The 23,026-nt window shown below is 44.4% G+C and overlaps 1 protein-coding gene and 1 long non-coding RNA gene across 3 annotated transcripts in view; one reads left to right on the top strand and one right to left on the bottom strand.

Moving 5' to 3' along the window:
• LOC142070939 (uncharacterized) overlaps window positions 1–13,984 on the bottom strand; it is a 90,410-nt gene extending 76,426 nt beyond the window's left edge. The window contains exons 1-2 of the long non-coding RNA XR_012666870.1: window positions 13,909–13,984; window positions 11,336–11,470 (exon numbers count right to left, since the gene is read on the bottom strand). This is a non-coding gene — a long non-coding RNA (uncharacterized LOC142070939). The remainder of the gene's footprint in view (window positions 1–11,335; window positions 11,471–13,908) is intronic.
• The window catches only part of KCNQ3 (potassium voltage-gated channel subfamily Q member 3), a 272,480-nt gene continuing 263,053 nt past the window's right edge, over window positions 13,600–23,026 (top strand). The window contains exon 1 of one of the 2 annotated variants that reach the window (XM_048841688.2): window positions 13,600–14,270. In XM_048841688.2, the coding sequence (XP_048697645.1) occupies window positions 13,942–14,270 (329 nt within the window). In that variant the 5' untranslated portion in view covers window positions 13,600–13,941. The remainder of the gene's footprint in view (window positions 14,271–23,026) is intronic. The other variant, XM_048841689.2, reaches the window with a different exon arrangement.

Genomic DNA, 23,026 nt, shown 5'->3' on the forward strand with positions numbered 1-23,026 from the left:
TCCTTCCTGTTTCCTGTACTTCCAGACTCCCAATAGCCAGTGCTCCCAGTTCTAATAATTACAAGCAGCATCTAAACACCACATTCTCTCCTCTCTTAAGAAACTCTCCCAATTAAAATAAACATTGTTGTTCGAACCATAGGAACAAATATGAAACAAGACACTATACTGTTGGCAGAAATATTACACTGAAAACACTGTAGATACTACACAACATAGTCTCTAGTCCAGACAGGTGGTCATCTGGGTCTGACAGGCCATCTCTCAAGCCCCGGTTCCAGAGCAATGTCTTGTTGTGTTGGTACTACGGTGAAGTCATCCAATGCAGACTGGGTGTTGGCATAATCTCCTCTTGGTGCATAGGCAGGTGCAAGATAAGAAGCATTCCATACCCGCTCAACAGAAAGTCGATAGCAGTAAGGTCCCTTCTTCTCTATGATATTAAGAGGAGCTGTGAATTTATGGTCCCCTTTGCGTAAAATTCCATGTTTTCGTATTCTAACGAAGGAACCACACTCAAACTTTGGTTCCTTAGCACCCCGCCGCTCGTCTGTGAAAGCCTTAGACTTTGCTTCTGTTCAACTGTTTTTCTCACATCATCTTCGTTTGGGGCATCAGGTCATGCCTTTAAAAATCCAGCAATGTTCAGTTAAGTTTCCCATGCAGTAACTCTGCGGGCGATCGTGTAGCCTGGTATGCTTGCAAGAAATCAGCAGTGAAGGTTATCCACAATCGCCCTTCCAGTTTAGCCGTTTGCAAACTCTCTTTCAAACTTCTGTTAAACCGTTCGATTTCCCCATTGGCTTGAGGGTAATATAGGGATAACCTTCTGTGTAAAATGTTCCTCTGTGCTAGAAAAGTTTCAAACTCCAGGGAAATAAATTGACTACCATTATCTGAAACCAGTTCTTTGGGGTTACCTTCCCTACTAAAAACTGAAGAGAGGAACTTAATTACTGTAGCAGAAGAGATTTGCAATGTAAACGCTATCTCAGGCCATTTACTGAAATAGTCTATTAAAGTGATGGCATAACGGCAGTCACTTGGAGCAGTATCAAAGGGTCCTACAATGTCAATCACCACTTTTTCCCATGCAGATTCAGGAAGAGGAACAGGCTGTAATGGAGGGGCACACATCACTGCTGTCTTATCATGCATTTGGCAAGTCACACAGGATTTTAGGCCAGCCTGTGAAATTGTATGCCCCAGAAAGGAGAGTTCAGTTTGTCCAAATTTGCATTTGGACCTATTGAGCTGGAGGCCTGCTGTGCTGATGCAGTTTAGTACAGACTGCAGTTTATTGTCATGCTCCTAAGAAGTATTTCCAAACACAATAATATCATCCAGATAGCACTGAACTCCATGTTGATTCTTCAGAATCAATTACATCATTTTTTGGAAGGCACTTGGGGCAGATGCGAGACCGTATGGAACACGTTTAAAACAAAATAGTCCCTCATGTGTAATAAATACTGTGAAGTCTCTGCTATCTTCATGCAACATAACCTGGTGGTATGCAGTCTGCAAATCAAGAGTAGAAAACATCTTTGCTCCATGGCGTTCTGCAAATGCTTCTTTTATGTGAGGAAGAGGATGGCTGTCAATCACAATAGCTTTATTTGGCTCCCTTAAGTCCACACAAAGGCGAATGCCTCCATCCTTCTTCTGCATCCCTACTATAGGTGAAACCCATTCCGAGGAGTTGATCTCTTCAATAATGTCCTCTTGAACAAGTTTTCTAAGTTCCTCTGAAACAGCTTCCCTGACTGAAAATGGTAAGTGCCGTAACTTCTGTCGTACAGGCATCACATTATTCTGCATTTTAACTTTATGCAGAAACCCATAAGCACAGCCGAGTTTCTCCTCCACCTGGTGTTGGGTCCCAGCTGAAACTGGTGTGTTTACCGCAAGAGTGCTTTGCTGAGGAAGATTAATTCATCCATTAACTATCCTGAGATTTAAAGCAGTCAATAAATCTCTGCGAAGGATAGGAGTGCCTTTGTGGACAATGTAGAACTCTGCAGTTACACAGCAATCACCAAAAGTAACTATTACTGGCAGGCAGCCATGTACTGGAATATGGTTCTTCAAATAGCACACCAAGTGAAGTTTGGGTTCAGTAAGAGGCACATCTTTAAAGTAATGCAAATAGATGGAATCAGGTAGTATAGATACTGCTGAGCCAGTGTCCAACAGTAGCTTAATAGAGTGAGATTTGCCTGAGGGTATGGCGGAAATGTTTACAGTGCACCTTATTTGTTCTGGAATATGTGCAGTAGTGATTTTGTCTACGCTCAGCACAGTAACGTCTGGTATTGTGACTGCATGCACCTGTTGATTGAACTGGCTGCTGCAACATACTTTAGCAAAATGCCCAATCTTTCTGCAATGATTGCACTGAGGTACTTTTGCTGGACATCCTGTGTAGCTTGCAAGGTGTTGTGGGGATCCACAGCAAAAGCATGCTGTGCCTGGCCAATGGGGGCTACGGGAAGTGGTGCAGGCCGAGGGACGTACTCGCCGCCACTTCCCGCAGCCCCCATTGGCCTGCACTGGCGAACCGCGGGCAGTGGGAGCTGCGATTGGCCAAACCTGTGGACACGGCAGGTAAACAAACCGGACGGGCCTGCCAGGGGCTCTCCCTGAACAAGCGGCATCTGAAGTTTGGGAAACACTGCCCTAAAGAAAGAGCCTTAAAAAGGGCATGAGTATTATGTGCACATCTCTTTCCTGGCTGGTGAAACAGCCCACCAGCCAATGGGCATCTTTGTTTGATAAGAGGTCCGCGGTAGAGCTGGGCAAAATTTTTGGGGCAAAGCCCTCTTTTTGGCTGAAAAATGCGGAGTCAGGTCAACTGAAACAATTTGGGTCAATTTTAGTGAATGGTTTTGGTAAAAAAAAAAACAGCAATTTTTGAAATGTCAGAACGGTTAATTTTGTTTCACCTTTTTGTTTGGAAAGATGTTTGTTTGGAATTGCCCTCAATGTTATTTAAAAATCATTTAGAAAAAGTAAAAAAAAAAATTAAAATATTTTGTTTGACCCAAAATGACATTTTTTTTCCACGTTTTTTGGTTTGCTGAAAAAAATAGATTTTTTTTGTTTCAGGTTGACCCAAAACAATTTCTTTTATTTGGCCAGTGAACTGTAAAATTGAGGATCTGCACAGCTCTACTCAGCAGTTTCTGTTTCATATTCCCCATCTGAAGTCATGATTCTCTGTGATATCCTAACTATTTCTGCATTATGGTCCAAATTACCTGAATCCACTGTAGTCATGGATTAATTTGGCCCCATGACTTCCAGTTGCTTATTCTCTATCTGATCACAAACTCCTAAGAATCAAGGATGTTCCTGTAATGCAGATATCCCTAATAATAAAAAACAAGGGAAGAAGAATGATGACGGTGGAGTTTTTAAACTGTAGACTATTTGTCAATTATTTCCATGTGGCATCAATAGCTCTTAAAACAAATCTGCCACTCCATTGTTGGTATACAGGGAGATTAGTACAGGAAAAGAGATGTGTCAGTAAAATGCAAGAATATTCTTTAAGCTTTAGTGATCAAGGTTACAAGAGGGAACTGAATAGGGCTATAGAGAAAGTGTAATAAATTACAACAGGAAGAAATTAAAAGGAACAAAGACTTTTTCAATTTCCTTCAAATGAATATAAGCCCTTCTCACATGAAATGAATGCCATTAAACTGAGATACTAGTTCTTGTGAGGAACTGGGCCTGAATTCACATTCTTCAATGAAGTCTTAATGTGAGAGATGCTTTAGAACATTGTGATTCTTGCAGATGGAACATTGTACACTGTTCCATTTGCATCACATTCCTGGTAACTTCCTTTGCGTCAGCGTAATAACACCTACAAGAACCAGAAAGCCATGGGGACAGGGATATGACATCATGATTGGCACAGTCTTGTTACTGAACTGTCTTATTGTGTTCTGTTTTTTTTATTTAGTTACCACAAAAATAATATGTAAAACTAACCCCAACAATCCTAGGGGCAGAGCTAAGGTGGTCGTGTTGAAGTATGTGTTTCTTCATTTGGGGAAAGAATAATGGTGTTTGATTGTTATGTGGCACTGTAATATTTATGATGTCATTAGCTGTTCTGGTACCTGATGTGATAGGCAATTATACTGAAGATAACTACATGGTCACTCAGCAGCTTTAACTTCTATTTTTAAACAAGGTCTAGAGTGATATATAGTAGAACCTCAGAGTTACAAACACCTGAATTAACTGACCCAGTCAACCACACATCTCATTTGGAACCGGAAGTACACAATCAGGCAGCAGTAGAGAAAAGAAAATAAAAGCAAATACAGTACAGTATTGTGTTAAATGTAAAATACTACAAAATAAAGAGAAAGCAGCATTTTTCTTCTTCATAGTAAAGTTTCAAAGTTGTATAAAATCATTGTTCAGTTGAAAACTTTTGAAAGAACAACCATATCATTTTGTTCAGAGTTACGAACATTTCAGAGTTACAAACATTTCAGAGTTACAGACAACCTCTGTCCTCCTCCCGCTGCGCCAGAGACTTCTGCATCACAGGGCTCTCCAAAACTGCAGCAGCGAAAGGAGCAGAATGTGGGGTCATTGGGCGCTGCTGTACTGGACCCAACCCTGTCCTCCAGTGGGGCTGCTGTATGGACCCCAGACAGGAGACGCAGCTGCATGGAAGAGCTGGAGGCGGGGCTTGGGCTAGTACAGTTGTGCCAGAGGAGCTGCCGGCGTGGGGCCACCTGGTGGCCCCATGTTCTGCTCCTCCTGTGTCTTTCCAGAACGGAGTACCAGCTATAAATATCTTACTGGTACGGCATATCGTACCATACCACTGTACTTGCACCTCTGTCCACGGGCCAGGGTGCTCTCTCTCACCATCGGTCACAGTCAGAGCAAGGAGAGCCCACTGAATGGGCCAGGCCTCATTGTCACTGTAGCTCCATGACAGCTGTGAGCATTTTGGTGAACATACAGTAACAGTTTGAGTTCGGGGGCCATACATTGCAATTGACTTTGTTAGAAAATACAAGGACAAAACATCTGCCCTAAATGTGCTTGGGACCGCGACTGCTGTCAGGCTCAGTTGGGAAAGGGAGTCTGCCCAGAACTCGAGGAAGGCAAGAGAGGGAGAAAAGGCTGCTGCTTGCTGTTGGAAGTGTCTCTGTGGTGGGGAGGACTGTCAAAAGTCCTAGATTCCACTGATCAGTTGCTGCTGTCGACACCTGGCAGAAGGGTTACACAAATGAAAGCTGGGAATCTCTTCCGAGGGTCCATAGTCCTCTTTATTTACATGGGGCTCACATGACTCCCATCCCCAGCTCGCTTGTGGTAGCTACTAATAAATTCAGCCTATGCCATGTGCAGCTCCCATTGACCTCAAGGACTGCAGGATGGGGTGCGGGCCAAGTGCTATGTAGAATGGCTGTGCAAGGCTGAGAATGCACAAGCTCAGTGCATGGTGTGCCACAACAGTCTGTGGATCCGGTCAGGTAAGCAGGACTGAATTATTGAGGATCCTCCAACTGGCTCATGGTGATCTTTTAATGACATTGAGATTTTGTGTAGAGGTTAAGATTTATTTTCCCCTCTGTTCCTAAAGGAGCTTGAAAACAGGGAGCCAGCACAATCTGGCAGTAGATATCCCAGCCTTACTGATGGCATGTGTGGGGGATCACCCTTGTGCATGGAGAGGATCCTGTGATGTATTAAACCTGGCATAGAGGCTCTTATGCTACCTCCACCTTTGCTGGCGGAGGGCAATTTAGGGATTCCAAATTTTCTGCCAGTCCCTGGTTGCTGTTGGCAACCAGCATACATTAAAGCAGCCTTCAGCCTATGCCCAGGATAATAGTAATAGAGCGAGCTTTATGCCAGCCACTTTTGCACTGTGTGTTTATCAGATAGAGACAAGAATCTGAGCTAGTAGTTCTTTGCCTTCAAGTAGAGTCTTTTTCTATTTGGCAAATGAGTTATTTCTTGTGTTTATGAGTAACCTCAAATTAACATGGCTATTCTTGCGCTGCATCAGCAGGAAGAACACCAGCTTTCAGTATATAGGCCTGCAGGCACCCGTCCTGCTTATAAAAGAGCATAGGGCCAAAAACCAATCCCTACGTGACCCCAGTACAAACATACCCATTCAATGGATTCCTCATTTACAATTACATTTTGAGACCAATCAGTTATCCAGCTTTTAATTCATTCAACGTGTTCCATGTTCATTTTATAGAGACAAGGTGGGTGAGGTAATATCTTTTATTGGACCAACTTCTGTTGGTGAGAGAGACAAGCTTTCCAGCTTACATAGAGCTCTTCTTCACATCAAATGCCTTCCAGAAGTCTATTACATCCACACTATTACCTTTACCAGAAAATTTGTAATCTCATCCGAAAAAGAGACCAAGTTAGTTTGACCGGATCTCATAAACTCATGTTGATAGGCATTAATTATATTACTCTCCTTTAATTCATCAAGTACCATTATCAGCCACTCCATTATCTTGCCCTGCATCAATGTCAAACTGACAGGTCTATGATTACTCAAGTCATCCCATTTACCCTCTTTAAGTGTTGGCACAATATTCAGATAATCTAGTCTGACCTCCTCCATAACCTGGACCATAACTTCTGGTTAAACAAGAGCATATCTTTCAGAAAGACATGCAACCTTGATGTAAAGACTTGAAGTATTGTAGAATCTATCACATCACTTGGTAGGTTGTTCCCGTGATTGATTACCTTCACTTTTTAAAATGGCATCTTTATTTTCGGTTTGAAGTTGTCTAGATTCCACTTCCTGACATTGGATCTTGTTTATACCACTGTGTGCTAGGGTAAAGACCTCTCTAGTATCAAATCTTCTCCCTGTCTGTGAATCATTCTTGTGGCTCTTCACCATAATTTCAGCAGCACCTTTTAAAGTGTGGACACTGGAAATGGATGCAGCATTTCACTGCTGGTCTCAATACAGTTAATGCCTTCTCCCTACTCCTCAGTATTCCTCTGTTTATTCATCCAAGGATCACACTTAGTCCTCCTAGCTACAGCATCATACTGGGAGCTCATGTTCAGTTATTTGTCCACTATGGCCCCTAAATCCTTTCCTGAGTATGGTGTTTAGATGTTGCTTGTAATTATTAGAATTGGGAGCACTGGCTGATGGGAGTCTGAAAGGATAGGAAACAGGAAGGAGGGGGGAGGAGTTGAGAGGCTGGGAGAGAGCTACCGAGGGTGCAGCAGCAGCTGGGTAAAGAGGTTTCCACTTTGAAAATAAAGTCCTGTTGAAGCTTGTTAGTACCTTTCCTGGTTGATACAACATTTTGGCGACGAGGATGGATCTTCTGCCTCTGAACCCACCTGCACCCTTTCTGTAAAGCCCAGGTGAGCCTCCAATTGCTTTTACTACCTGGATCCATATGTTTGAGACTTATCTGCTTGCAATCAGTGCTACAGAGATTTCTGAAGTAAGAAAGCGTGCTCTGCTAATCCACTGCCTTGGAGCAGAGGGGCAGCATATATTTTACACTTTTCCCTTGCAGACGATAAATATGAGACTGCACTCACTGCATTAAAGAATTTTTTTGTGCCAAAAGTGAATGTAGTAGCTAATCGCTACAGATTTCGCCAGCGTGAGCAGAAACCAGGGGAAACCTATAAAGCAATATATTGCTTCCCTGAGGAGTCTGATTGTAACTTGTGACTTTGGGAATATAGCAGATGAGATTATTAGAGACCAGCTCATTGAGAAAACAACCATGCTTCATGTAAGAGAATGCTAACTTCTAGAACCACAACTTACACTAGAAAAAGCAATAACCATTGCTACTTAGATTGAGACAGCTACAGTGGAACCCAAAATAATGAGCATGGATACAGGAGGCACAGTCCAGGCTGTGACTCCTCTGCAGAAAAGTTCACTACCTCTGCAGACACACAATTGCAAGAGGAAAACAAATAAAACCCCACCGAATCAGCAAATTCAAAATACAGTAAAAGCATGCTTTCACTGTGGATCCCCACAACACCTTGCAAGCTACACAGGATGTCTGGCAAAAGTAGCTCAGTGCAATCTTTGCAAAAAGATTGGACATTTTGCTAAAGTATGTCGCAGCAGCCAGTTCAATCAACAGGTGCATGCAGTTACAATACCAGATATTACTGTGCTGAGCGTAGACAAAATCACTACTGCACATATTCCAGAACAGATAAAGTGCACTGTAAACGTTTCCGCCATACCCTCAGGCAAACCACACTCTATTCAGCTACTGTTAGACACTGGCTCAGCAGTATCTATACTACCTGATTCCATCTATTTGCATTACTTTAAAGATGTGCCTCTTACTGAACCCAAACTTCACTTGGTGTGCTATTTGAAGAACCATATTCCAGTACATGGCTGCCTGCCAGTAATAGTTACTTTTGGTGATTGCTGTGTAACTGCAGAGTTCTACATTGTCCACAAAGGCACTCCTATCCTTCGCAGAGATTTATTGGCTGCTTTAAATCTCAGGATAGTTCATGGATGAATTAATCTTCCTCAGCAAAACACTCTTGCGGTACACACACCAGTTTCAGCTGGGACCCAACACCAGGTGGAGGAGAAACTCGGCTGTGCTTATGGGTTTCTGCATAAAGTTAAAATGCGGAATGTGATGCCTGTACGACAGAAGTTACGGCGCTTACCATTTTCAGTCAGGGAAGTTGTTTCAGAGGAACTTAGAAAACTTGTTCAAGAGGACATTATTGAAGAGATCGACTCCTCGGAATGGGTTTCACCTATAGTAGGGATGCAGAAGAAGGATGGAGGCATTCGCCTTTGTGTGGACTTAAGGGAGCCAAATAAAGCTATTGTGATTGACAGCCATTCTCTTCCTCACATACAAGAAGCATTTGCAGAACGCCGTGGAGCAAAGATGTTTTCTACTCTTGATTTGCAGACTGCATACCACCAGGTTATGTTGCATGAAGATAGCAGAGACACCACAGCATTTATTACACATGAGGGACTATTTCGTTTTAAACGTGTTCCATACGGTCTCGCATCTGCCCCAAGTGCCTTCCAAAAAATGATGTAATTGATTCTGAAGAATCAACATGGAGTTCAGTGCTATCTGGATGATATTATTGTGTTTGGAAATACTTCTTAGGAGCATGACAATAAACTGCAGTCTGTACTAAACTGCATCAGCACAGCAGGCCTCCAGCTCAATAGGTTCAAATGCAAATTTAGACAAACTGAACTCTCCTTTCTGGGGCATACAATTTCACAGGCTGGCCTAAAATCCTGTGTGACTTGCCAAATGCATGATAAGACAGCAGTGATGTGTGCCCCTCCATTACAGCCTGTTCCTCTTCCTGAATCTGCATGGGAAAAAGTGGTGATTGACATTGTAGGACCCTTTGATACTGCTCCAAGTGACTGCCGTTATGCCATCACTTTAATAGACTATTTCAGTAAATGGCCTGAGATAGCGTTTACATTGCAAATCTCTTCTGCTACAGTAATTAAGTTCCTCTCTTCAGTTTTTAGCAGGGAAGGTAACCCCAAAGAACTGGTTTCAGATAATGGTAGTCAATTTACTTCCCTGGAGTTTGAAACTTTTCTAGCACAGAGGAACATTTTACACAGAAGGTTATCCCTATATTACCCTCAAGCCAATGGGGAAATCGAACGGTTTAACAGAAGTTTGAAAGAGAGTTTGCAAACGGCTAAACTGGAAGGGCGATTGTGGATAACCTTCACTGCTGATTTCTTGCAAGCATACCAGGCTACACGATCGCCCGCAGAGTTACTGCATGGGAAACTTAACTGAACATTGCTGGATTTTTAAAGGCATGACCTGATGCCCCAAACGAAGATGATGTGAGAAAAACAGTTGAACAGAAGCAAAGTCTAAAGCTTTCACAGACGAGCGGCGGGGTGCTAAGGAACCAAAGTTTGAGTGTGGTTCCTTCATTAGAATACGAAAACATGGAATTTTATGCAAAGGGGACCATAAATTCACAGCTCCTCTTAAAATCATAGAGAAGAAGGGACATTACAGCTATCGACTTTCTGATGGGCGGGTATGGAATGCTTCTTATCTTGCACCTGCCTGTGCACCAAGAGGAGATTATGCCAACACCCAGTCTGCATTGGATGACTTCACCGTAGTAGCAACACAACAAGACATTGCACTGGAACCGGGGCTTGAGAGATGGCTTGTCAGACCCAGACGACCTCCTGTCTGGACTAGAGACTATGTTATGTAGTATCTACAGTGTAATATTTCTCCCAACAGTATAGTGTCTTGTTTCGTATTTGTTCCTGTGGTTAAAACAATAATGTTTATTTTAATTGGGAGAGTTTCTTAAGAGAGGAGGGAATGTGGTGTTTAGATGTTGCTTGTAATTATTAGAATTGGGAGCACTGGCTGTTGGGAGTCTGAAAGGACAAGAAACAGGAAGGAGGGGGGAGGAGTTGAGAGGCTGGGAGAGAGCTACCGAGGGTGCAGCAGCAGCTGAGTAAAGAGGTTTCCACTTTGAAGATAAAGTCCTGTTGAAGCTTGTTAGTACCTTGCCTGGTTAATACAACACCGAGTTACTGTTTTTTCAAGGTGCAGTCCCCCATCCTGTAAGCATGACCTGCATTCTGTGTTCCTAAATGTATGGCCTTTCATTTGACTCTACTAAAATGCATGTTGTTTGTTTGTGTACAGTTTTCCAAGTGATCCAGAGTGCTCTACGGTTGATTTGTCCTCACTGTTACTTACCACTCCACCAAACTGTGTGTACTCTGCAAACTTTACCAGCAAATGATTTTATCTTTTCTTTCAGATCATTGATAATACAGTGCTTCTCTGTAGTCAAGTCCCTCTTCAAAACCCACTTCTGCCAGGCTAACCACAAGGAATCTGGAAGATTTGTAATGACTAGCCCAAGATGCAGCCAAGCATCATCTCGACCTACTTAAGTCATATGCCTTTCCCTTAACCTCTGACTGTTCCTCAGTCTGACTTTAGAATGTAAGCTCCTTACAATCCTTATTTCTGTTTGGAAAGAGCATGGTGTAACCCACTGGTCAGTGCATGGCACATGTCCCTCTCTGTGCCTAATCCACAGAGAACATGAATCTGTTACAGCCCCCCAGCTACAAAGCCTGGCTCTGTAGCTTCAGCTGTAGAAACATATGTATTTGATTCTGAAAATCTCCGTTGTCAGCCAAAGTGCTAGCTGTTACGCTAGCATGCGTTAAGTGCTGCCAGAAACATATAATAAATAATAACGATGGAGCATAATGCCTCATCGGGCCAAAACACATAATAGCGCTTACCCTGGAGTGCTCCATCAGGCAAACTTCCCCCGACATCAAACGAGTTTTGCCAGAAGATATACTGAAGGATCAGACCTTTTGCATCAGCACCATCAGAAGAACAGCACAGTCCCGTTGGGCCTGATACAAAGCCTGCTGAAATCAGAGGATTACCCTCTTTGCTACTTAACTGCTTCGCAGTGAGCACAAATGAGTGTTTGTGGCAGTTCCCACACCGTAACGACTCCATGTGTACATGCATGCAGCAGGGCAATTCTAAACATTTTTATGAACATAGTGATGGTTTTTTAAACTGGATAATGAGAATCTGGAAGTTAGTGCTGGTCAGGTTTAGGGCTTAAACTGCTTGAGCAGTTGTAACTGAAACGAAATTATTAATTTCTCTCCCTATTGTATTGGGTAGAAAAGCCGAAGGAGCTGGTACTATCATCCATTGCTATTTGACATTTTTACATCCCTTTGACAGTAGGGTGAGTGGATAGCAAGATTACACTTTTTTTCGGGGTGGTTGTGGTTATAGATGCTTACATAAGACAAAACCCCTAATATCAGGATGGTCCCCAATAGTATCGGGATGTCTGGTCACCCTATTTGGCAGGGAAAGATAAATTAGCGCCCCTTAGTCTGCATCTGGGTTTGAACATTCGCTGTCGCAATTTGAAATTGTGATGCACTGTTCATTTTTCTCCACTTCCTATGTAAGGATGTGATGTACATTCAGATTTAGCACTTAGGGTTTTGACAGTGTGGCCTATGTACACTGTACAGGTTTAGCTAATCCTGAGATTAGGATTTAGAAGCGCACCTTGATGCAAAACAGGCATTAGGGCAGTGGAAGCACTTCCTAGGCCAGAGCCAAGTCTGGCTTGGTAGAAGCAGTATGTGGCTGGACAGAACACCTTTAGGGGGAAATCATATATGGAGACCCTAGAACTGGGTCTGGGGGAGGGGGCAGGCACAACCTCCTACAGACACAGAACCAGGTCTGGCCTGGGTGTGGGGAGATTTGAGGGGGTGGGGGGCAGGCACCTCCTCATACAGAGACAGAACCGGGTCTGGCCCGGGGTGGTGGGATTGGAGGGGGGCAGGCACCTCCTGGTACAGGGACAGAACCGGATCTGGCCTGGGATGGGGGGAACTGGGGGTGGGCAGGCACCTCCTCATACAGAGACAGAACAGGGTCCGGCCTGGGAGGTGGGATTAGAGGGGGGCAGACACTTCTTCCTATAGGGACAGAACCGGGTCTGGCCTTGGATGGGGGGAATTGGGGTTGGGCAGGCACCTCCTCGTACAGAGACAGAACTGGTTTTGGCTTGTGATGGGGGGATTGGGATTATTGGGGGGCAGACACCTCCTCATAGAGAGACAGAACCGGGTCCCGCCCGGGGTGGTGAGATTGGAGGGGGGCAGGCAGCTCCTGGTACAGAGACAGAACCGGGTCTGGCCTGGGATGGGGCGGCGGGGGGAATTGGGGTTGGGCAGGCAGCTCCTGGTACAGAGACAGAACCAGGTCTGGCCCGGGGTGGTGGGATTGGAGGGGGGCAGGCACCTCCTCTCCAGGGACAGAACCGGCTGTGGGCTCGGGCAGGCACCGGCTACGGGGTCAGAAGCGGGACCGGCCCCTGGCGCTAGGGCCGCTGCTTGTTTAGCCGCCTCCCTGCCGCAGGGCGATCCGGAGGGCGGCGGCTGCGGGGCTGGGTTCACCGCCCCCCGCCCCCAAGCAGCCTCTGCGGGAGGCAGGCCGCGCCCGGGCCCCTCCTCTCCCGCCATCCTTCCTTCCCATCCTCCCCTCGCCGCCCTGCGCCCCCCGGCCCCGGCCGCAGCGCCAGACCCTGCCCAGCCAGCCGCGTCCCGCCCGCGGTGGGCAGCCCGGGGTGGGGCGGGCGGAATCCCCCGCGCCGCGGCTGCAGCGGGGGGCGGCTGACGCTGCTGGGGGATCCCAAGCGGGGTCTTCCCCGTGGCGGGCGCGGGGATCTCCCTGCCCAGCCGCTGTGAGCACCCCGAGCCCGGCCTTTGCCTGGGCATTTAGGGCTCGCTTTGCAAAGGGTGGGGCCGGGGGCGGTTCCCCCGGCCCATGGGCGAAACTGCCAGGCACGCAGCACCCGCCGCCGGCAGGCTCCATGCCCGGTGCACAATGAATGACTCGACACGCCGGGGCTGGGGGTTGCGGGGACACAGAGGCGCGCTGCTATTTGCTGGGGACATACAATGGGCCACTCCCTAGCGTGAGGCTTGGGGGTCGGGGGGGGGGGTGCTCGCAGGCATCGGGCAGGCGCTGGAGGGGAGGGGAGGGGAAGGGAGGAGACGGGACTCCGGCCTCTGGCTAGTCGTTAAACTCCGCGATGGTGTCACCCCCCTGCTGGGCCAGGGGCTGCTGCCGCCCGCCTCTCTCCTGCCATCATGTCTTTGCTTTAGCCCCGGCTGCGGCTCCTCTCCAGGGATGATGGCCTGACAGCGCTGTGATTCCCTCCCCCCACCCGGCTTTTTTTTCCTTTCTTTCTTTTTTTTTTTCTTTTTTTTTGGAGGGGAGCTCGGATCATGGCATTGGGGCTCCGCAAGCTGCTGCTGCTTACCTCCAGCTGCGCCTTTAAGGACCAGCGGGAAAGATGGGACTCAAGTCCAGGAAGGCAGCAGCTGCGGGGAGCGCCGGTGGCCGGGAGCAAGACGAGAAGAAAGTAGGACTCGCGTCTGGGGATCTGGAGCAAGGTTCTTTGGCCTCGGGAGCTGGAGCGGATAAAGATGGGACCCTGCTGCTGGAAGGAGCTGGGAAGGAAGAGGGGGGGAAGAGGAATCCGCAAGGGATTGGGCTTTTGGCCAAAACACCTCTGAGCAGACCTGTCAAGAGGAACAATGCCAAGTACAGGAGGATCCAAACTTTAATCTATGATGCCCTGGAGAGACCCAGAGGTTGGGCGCTGCTGTATCATGCCTTCGTGTGAGTACCTGGGATTATCGTGGTTGTATTCCGCGGGGGCAGGGCAGGGGGGAGAAGATGGGTTGTGTTGTCATTCCGTTGTGGTTTTCTTTTGTGTTGCTCTTCTAATAACTGGTGGAGGTTTGATCGAAGGTCCAAGAGGTGCCCCACTCTTGTGTCCTGCAGCCTGGAAAGTCCAGCTGATCTAGTTGGAAGCTTTGGTAGGTTGCCACCAGAACACACGCGTGCAAAACAATCCCTTGCAAGAGCAGTCGATTGCAGTGGTGAGGATACATGGAGAGCTCTGAAAAACAGGGAGAAAGGTGCTGAATGGAATTGGCTTTGTCTTGGGGCTGGTAACTAGGGTATTCGTAGAGAGCCTGGATTCAGGGAGACTGGCCCTGTAGAAGAGAATATAAAGTCATCCAGCCAGTGCACATGTGAGTTAACATAATTTTAAAGGCTAAAAACCCTGAAAGGGGTGTGGGAGTTTCTCATAGAAGATGCATATTATGCCACTGTTTTGCTTTATCATTGTTGGCATAATGCTCATTGGAACTTGTTCTGAACAAGGAGAAAATTACCAAGATCTCATTATGGGCTAAAAATATGCCTTTTTTTTTTGCTATCATCAAGATTTCTAAAATGAGAGGCTGTTTTATTTAAAAGGCTTTCTTTTGTCTTTGTACAAATACATTCTCTTGAATACACATATTGAAAACTATTTTATGAAAGCTGGTGAAACGAGATGGAACAAGGACTAATTATGATAGATTTTAAGGATCAAAGTGCTTAAAGGGACAATGTCAGTGTAAATCTAGCCCAAAATGTTAAATGTAGTTATAAACAAGCTTTTAAAAAATCAAAGTCCCAATAGAAATGTTTGCACATTTTAAAAAAGTCCATTAAAACAGTAGTTTTAAAAACAAGTAAACATCCACCTGTAGTGTATGAAATCCAGCCACAGTATCACTAAGGACTTGAAAGTGAAACTGATTTCACTTGTCCAAAATGAGAGAACTGCAAAAAGGACAGATAAAGACTGACGCGCATGCTGGATTTCTAAAATTCTTGCATTTTAAAATAATGTAAGATGTTATTAGTATCATAGACAAATACATTTGTTTGCAACATATGATTTTTAAGTTGACAGTGTCCCACTAAAATCAATGTTTTAGAATGTTGCATGGATGCGGTTGCAAAGCAGTGTGGATATGGGATATCACTGGTTTTAAAAAATGCTGTAAAGCATAGTGTACAAAATGTCTGTGCAGGAAGCCTGAGGAGTCATTGCTGGAGTTGGTTGTTTTATCAGAGACAAGTAAAGTCCTCAAGTCTGTGTAGATTGTGGATCCGTGGCCTGAGCCTGCCAACTCTTAGCATACAAATAGTGTTTACTCACATGAGTAGAGCCATTGAGCTTAAGGCTCTGATCCTGCCATTGGACAAGTCTCCCACTGTAGTTCATGGGAGTTTTGATTAAGTTAGGAGTGCAAAATCAGGTTCATTATTGAGATGAGTTTTTGTGTAGTGGTATAATACTGACTTACTGCTAAACCTCCCCTCCTACTCATTTAACTTAGATTGTTCTTTTCATGATGTTCGTCATATGAAACAGGACATTGTTTTTCCATTTTGCTTTGTTTAAAGTATCAGGGTTGAACTACTTGAAAAACTAAGCTCTAGATAATGTGGCGTTTTTCCAGTTCAGTAGGGCAGCTGGTTCGAACTGGGTATGTGACTTAGGAAAGCTTATGACAACTGATAGAGAATGCATTAGGTATATATTAGCTTTGGGAAGACCTCTTTGATGCAGGTTACAACCTGTATCTCTTGCTCTGTATTTTATAATTGATTAATTTGTTGTTTTCTGATTTTAAGACAAGAGACTTTTGAGAGAAGAGACTTGAGAAGTCCATGTGCAGCCTTCTCTCACAATCACTTCCATTTTCTTCTAGGCCAGGGGTTCTCGAACTTCATTGCACCATGACCCCCTTAAGAGACTTTTGAGAGAAGAGACTTGAGAAGTCCATGTGCAGCCTTCTCTCACAATCACTTCCATTTTCTTCTAGGCCAGGGGTTCTCGAACTTCATTGCACCATGACCCCCTTCTGACAACAAAAATTACTACATGACCCCGGGAGGGTGGACTGAAGCCTGAGCCCCAGGGCTTCAGGCCCATGCAGGCGGCCTGTAACCTGAGCCCCACCACCCAGAGCTGAAGCCCTCAGGATTCAGCTTTGGCCCCGGGTGGCAGGGCTTGAGCTTTGGCTTCAGCCCCAGGCCCCAGCAAGTCTAATGCCAGTCCTGGCAACCCCATTAAAAAGGGGTCGTGACCCACTTTGGTTCTAGGCAATCCTATATGATTGGAATGAACTTCCAAAATCTATTTGTCTATTCTCCACTCTGCCTCATTTATACCACTCTTTAAAATCCTATTTTCACAGCATTGTAACTGTACTTGGTTTTGTAGGCATTCAAAAATCAACAAAATCTCAGAACCCCTTCTCCTACAAGAATTCCCTCCCCCGTAAAACTAACCCATGTACTAGCCATCACACTGATCACTTTGTATATCATATCATTTTCCTCCACCCATCATTTGCTCTTTGTTTCTTTGTACATTGGAAGCTTTTGGGGGCAGGAATGTGTCTTATGTATTTGAAAAGCATCTAGCATCTTTTGAGCCTGTGATACACACTTATTATGTATTACTTGTGCAAACAGTTCCTATATTGGAAGAAGTATCCAAAATAACTTGTTAGGTGCTCAGACACCATGGGGATGAGCTCCATATAAGAATAGCATCTACCAGTTACCAGACACACATGATGGGCCAAATGCTGATATGACTACAGTCCTTCTGTGCATAATGGGTGCTCAACATTTCTCAGGATCTGGTTTGTTCATTTCAATGGGAATTTTACATGAGTAAGGACTGAGGGCCTGAACACTTTCTGTGAGGTGGAAACTCAGCACCTTTCAGGCCTGGGACCTGATTACCCATTGACATTGACCTGAATGGGAGCAGGATCAGTCCCCAAGTTAACTAAAGAAGACTTCTAGGGTCTCTTATTTCTAAAGTAAATAAAATAGCTTTTTATAGTTTCGTGGCCTCGCATTTGTCACAAGTTACTCAAGTTGTTTTCTTGAGCACCTTTTTATGGCCCAATTTGTAGCCCACAGGGCTAGCTTGCCTTTACTATATCACTGCCTTGCCTTCATTATATTTAACTGCTTTTATTATATTCAGCCGTAATGCATGAAACCTACAGGCCTGTATCCTGTAAGATATTAGTGAAGCATAAATTAGCATAAGTGTGATTAAGTAGGCTGTAACCCTTGGCATTGATTAACAGTTACCTTTAGATTTTGGGAACTAAGAAGAGCTTGCTCAGTGGTAGGAGGTAGAATGTTCCTGTAAGTGAGACCGCAAGGAACATGGGACGTAATAACTGCAAATCTGCTTCAGCAGGAGCAGACAGGTATGATCATGAGCTGAAATGTTAGTCACACATATCAATGTACTAAACTATAGAAGAAGGACACCTCAGCATTAGTAGGATGAGGAAATACAAATAAGGAAAAGAGGAAAACCCCCTACTGAATATACATTATATATAGTGGTGTCAGCATAACATATTATCAAAGTTGCATCCCAGCCTGTGGGCAGTAGGAGAGAGAGATGTAGCCCTCGGGAGGTGCCAGAATGATGACCACTGGTGATGTGGCGGAAGGTAATGGTGATGAGGAAGATAATGGCTAACCTTTCCGGTTGTCTTGCAAGGGATGGTGCTAGAATACGGATGGAAAGATGTACATTCAGAAGTCGCTCTATTTACCTAACTGAGTTAGAGTGTTTGTGACTGTGCTAAATGTATTAATAAACTATTTGTGAATATAGAAGAGTTCCTATAGTGTGAGTGTTGCAGCTGTGCACATCGGGGTTCCCAGTTATATAATAATTTGAATAATACTGGGCCTGATCTTGGGACAAGGACCTGACAACCCTCAAAGTGATAACTGGGGATTCTTAAGTAATCAGTATAATTAATACATAATTGATAGATCAGGCTACAAATCCTATGCTCATTGACTTCAGTGGGAATTGGATTGGGCCCTTACTTAGGAACCCAAACACATTAAAGGCAAAACCCTTTTTGTGCTGTACGAACCCTACAGGGGCATGGTGGGTGTAGAGTGGGGTTGGTTGTGAAGGTGATCCAGGAAAGGGTGTTATGCTCAGGAGGGCCTAAGGGGAATGGACTCTGTTCCACATCTTGCTGCTCCTTTAAAAAGAGGCAGAGTGCTCTTCCATCTGGAGCCTGCTGCTGAAAACAGTGTATGTGTAATGGGAGGGGGCATGAACAAGTTCCCAACACAGCAAAGCACACTCTTGAGACTTGGCACATTTGGTGGATGCCCTGGCTGCTCCCCAGCCAACCACCCACGGGAGTGCTTTGTCTGGATCCTGCCCACTCATCCCCCATCTTTTTCAGTGCTCCAGAATCTGGCCCTATTATATTAGTGTTCAGTATGGACCTAACCTTGTGTGACGCTAAGTGCAATTGAATTCTGTGGGCATTCAACACTTACTTGTTATTTAATTATTTGTATTACCGTATCTTCTTGGAGCCCTAGTCATGCCTAGAACCACACAGTGCAAGGCACTGTACAAACACAGAACCAAAAAAATTTACAATCTATGTAGCATGTCATAGGATCAGACCCTACAAAAGCAAAACTCTAAAAATTAAAGAAATGAAAGATTGTTCGGAAATCTGTTAGTGACTTGCAGAGCTTTGCTCCTCTCACAGAAAGAGGAGAACGCCTCAGACTGAGCCTTGCCAGAGACACAAATAGCTGTTTACATTTTATTCGGGGTGTGTGGGTGGGTGATAGGATCCAAAACATTTCAACGAGTGCCTATTTGTTGTGATTTTTATCATTAAAAAAAACTGTGTATTTTAATGAAATGTTACTGCTCGGTCAGTAAAGTGGACTAGAGCTTTTGGGTAGCCTCACAATCCAAAAAATGATTAAAAATTAAAAAGGAAATTGCAATATGTGCAAATCTATTGCCCAAGAACAACTTAAAGGCCTGGCGCTTGCTTACGACCGGAAATTGCTCTGATAAAGCCTGAGCTAAAGTCCAATGCAATCAATAGAAAGACTCACATTACCTTCAAGGGGTCCTGGAGCAGGTCCGTAATGTTTATTACAGTTCTAGTTCTAATGAAGTTGGTCAATGAAACGTCCCAAGGCAGTAAACACTGCACCTGACAGTGTTTGCAGGCTCAGGTATTAATTTGGGTGAGGGGCATATTTCTTGATGTGGAACATTGGTTTGCGGTCTTCACAGGGAACAGTGAGTCACAGAAACAGATGTTATTACATGTGTGTGTTTTCTTGTGAATCTCCTCTCTTGTTCTGCACATGGAGAACTGGATCCAAAGAAATTGACCCCATCTTTCCTTCTGAAACTATGTAGTGTCTTCTCAGTGTCTATCAGAACTCGAGTCCACCTAGCATCTGACAAGTTCCTCAGTGACCTAGACCAAGCTTTCTCAAACCTCCTCACAGTGTGTCTATATCTTAATAATACAGCTCGTTGGAAAAGTAACTTTCAATTCAAAATCCCAAAAGGTACAATTCTACACTGCCTCATGGGAGTTGTAATTCAGATGATTGATTGCCCTCATTCTCCTCTATGGGCCAGACTACATCTCCCTTGATGCACCGTGGTCTTCCCTCTTGCTGAACATCATCGGAGTCCCTGGCCCTGGTGTCTCATGAGAGATGTAGTCTGGCTGAGGAATCCATCCCAGAGAGGAGAAAGGAGGTATGAATCACATAAACTATAACTCCCATGGGGCAGTGCAGGGTCATTTCCAAACTGTAATTTTTTGGTAGTTGGGGTGAGGTGTGTGTGGGTATAAGTACGTATAGCTGCATGTGCATATGTATGTGTACATAAGAACAGCCATACTGGGTCAGATCAAAGTTCCATCTAGTCCAGTGTCCTGTCTTCTCACAGTGGCTGTTGCCAGATGCTTCAGAGAGAATGAAAAATGGAAATTTATCGAGTGATCCATCCCATGTCATCAAGTCCCAGTTTCTGGCAGTCAGAGGTTTAGGGACACCCAGAGCATGAGGTTGCATCCCTGACCATCTGCGCTAATAGCCGTTGATGGACCTATCCTCCATGAATGTATCTAATTCTTTTTTGAACTGAGTTATATTTTTGGCCTTCACAACATCATCTGGCAAGGAGTTCCATAGGCTAACTGTGCGTTGTGTGAAGAAGTACTTCCTTTTTTTGGTTCTAAACCTTCTGCCTATTAATTTAATAGGATGACCCCTGGTTCTTCTGTTACGTGAAGGGGTAAATAACACTTCCCTAGTCACTTTCTCCTCACCAGTCATGATTTTATAGCCCTGTCTCATATCCTCCCTTAGTCGTCTCTTTTCCAAGCTGAACAGTCCCAGTCTTTTAATCTCTCCTCATATGGAAGCTGTTCCGTACCCCTCATCATTTACATTGCCCTTCTCTGTACTTTTTCCAATTATAGTATTTCTTGGGATGGGGAGACTAGAACTGCATGCAGTGTTCAAGGTGTGGGCATACCATGGATTTGCATTGTAGCATTATGATACCTTCTGTCTTATTTATTTCTTTCCTGATGGTTCCCAACTTTCTAGCTTTTTTGATGGCTGCTGCACACTGAGCGGATGTTTTCAGAGAACTATCCACAATGACTCCAGGATCTCTTTTTTGAACGGTAGCTGCTAATTTAGGTATGTACAGTTGAGGTTATGTTTTCGAATGTGCACTACTTTGCACTTATGAACACTGAAGTACATCTGCCATTTTGTCACTCAGTTTGGTAAGATCTCTTTGTAACTCTTTGCAGTCAGCTTTGGACTTGATTATCTTGGGTAATTTTGTATTATCTGCAAACTTTGCCACCTCATTATTTATCCCCTTTTCAAGATCATTTATGAATATTTTGAGCAGCACTGGTCCCAGTACAGATCCTTGATACTGCTATTTACCTTTTCCTACAGTGAGAACTCACCATTTACTCCTACTCTTCGTTTCCTATCTTTTAACCAGTTACTGATCCACGAGAGGATCTTCCCTCTTATCTCATGACTGCGTACTTTACTTAAGAGCTTTTGGTGAGGGACCTTATCAAAGGCTTCCTGAAAGTTTAAGTGAACTATATCTATATATATTTACACTCTCTCTCTCTCTCTTTATGAAACGTTGAAATTTTCCGCAGAAAGCAGACACTTTTTGCAAACATTTCTTGTTTAGTTGAAAACCCAATTTTCCATTGATATTTGTGGACATTTTTCGACCAACCCCTCAATAGAGAGAGTATCTTCGAGACACCTCCCCTCCTATTTGCAATTTTGTAACATTCCTGTGGGAACTACAACAATTGCTTACATGGAATAGGTCAAGTAGGGAAGTATTTTAGGTTGTGATTATTCAAAAGAGCTCAATGTTGGCCTAATTCTTCTCCCACAGAAGCCAGTGGTAAAGCTCCCATCAGCATCAATGGGAGCACAGTTAGGCCGTGCTGAGTATTGTTGAAATAAGCTTCTTTTAATGCCACTTAGCTGTTGGAAATGAAGAGGAGCCAGCATCATGTGACCAGTCAGCCATATCTTTGCAGAGCACCAGCAAGTACCTCATCAACCTCTGATTACAGTTCAGTAGTCCCTGTTATAGTGGTCCCATTGAGGTTGTGCTGGTGGCCTATAGATCAGTTGCCTGCCCGTGGCTGACTGTGTAATGCAAGTTTGTTACAACTCTGATCAGCCAGTAGATACTGCTCATCAAAGGGGGGAAACAATCCACTAGTGGAATATGTGCAGCTGCATTTTCAAACAAGAGTTGTATGAGGTCCAAGTTATCAATGAGTATAAACTCTGCCATTGAGAAGGAAAGGGTTAAAAATGGGAAAAAATATATTATTCTGAAATGTCTGTCCACAGCTTTGGGTTAATCGTGTACTCAAGGCTCTCACCTAAAAACAAACATTTTTTTTTGTTTTGTTCTTACATTATTAAAACCAATAAACCTAGATAATTGTAAAACCCAACAAAACCCCTGCCAAGGTTCCTTCCCCACTCTGAACTCTAGGGTACAGATGTGGGGACCTGCATGAAAGACCCCCTAAGCTTATTCTTACCAGCTTAGGTTAAAAACTTCCTCAAGGTACAAACTTTGCCTTGTCCTTGAACAGTATGCTGCCACCACCAAGCGTTTTAAACAAAGAACAGGGAAAGAGCCCACTTGGAGATGTCTTCCCCCAAAATATCCCCCCAAGCCCTACACCCCCTTTCCTGGGGAAGGCTTGATAATAATCCTCACCAATTTGTACAGGTGAACACAGACCCAAACCCTTGGATCTTGAGAACAATGAAAAATCAATCAGGTCCTTAAAAGAAGAATTTTAATTAAAGAAAGGGTAAAAGAATCACCTCTGTAAAATCAGGATGGTAAACACCTTACAGGGTAATGAGATTCAAAACATAGAGAATCCCTCTAGGCAAAACCTTAAGTTACAAAAAGACACAAAAACAGGAATACACATTCCCTCCAGCACAGCTTATTTTACAAGCCATTAAACAAAAGAAAATCTAACGCATTTTCTAGCTAGATTACTTACTAACTTTACAGGAGTTGTAAGTCTTGCATTCCTGATCTGTTCCCGGGAAAAGCATCGCACAGACAACCCAAACCCTTTGTTCCCCCCCCTGCA

This window comes from Caretta caretta, chromosome 2, assembly GCF_965140235.1.
Source record: "Caretta caretta isolate rCarCar2 chromosome 2, rCarCar1.hap1, whole genome shotgun sequence".
NCBI lineage: Eukaryota > Metazoa > Chordata > Testudines > Cheloniidae > Caretta > Caretta caretta.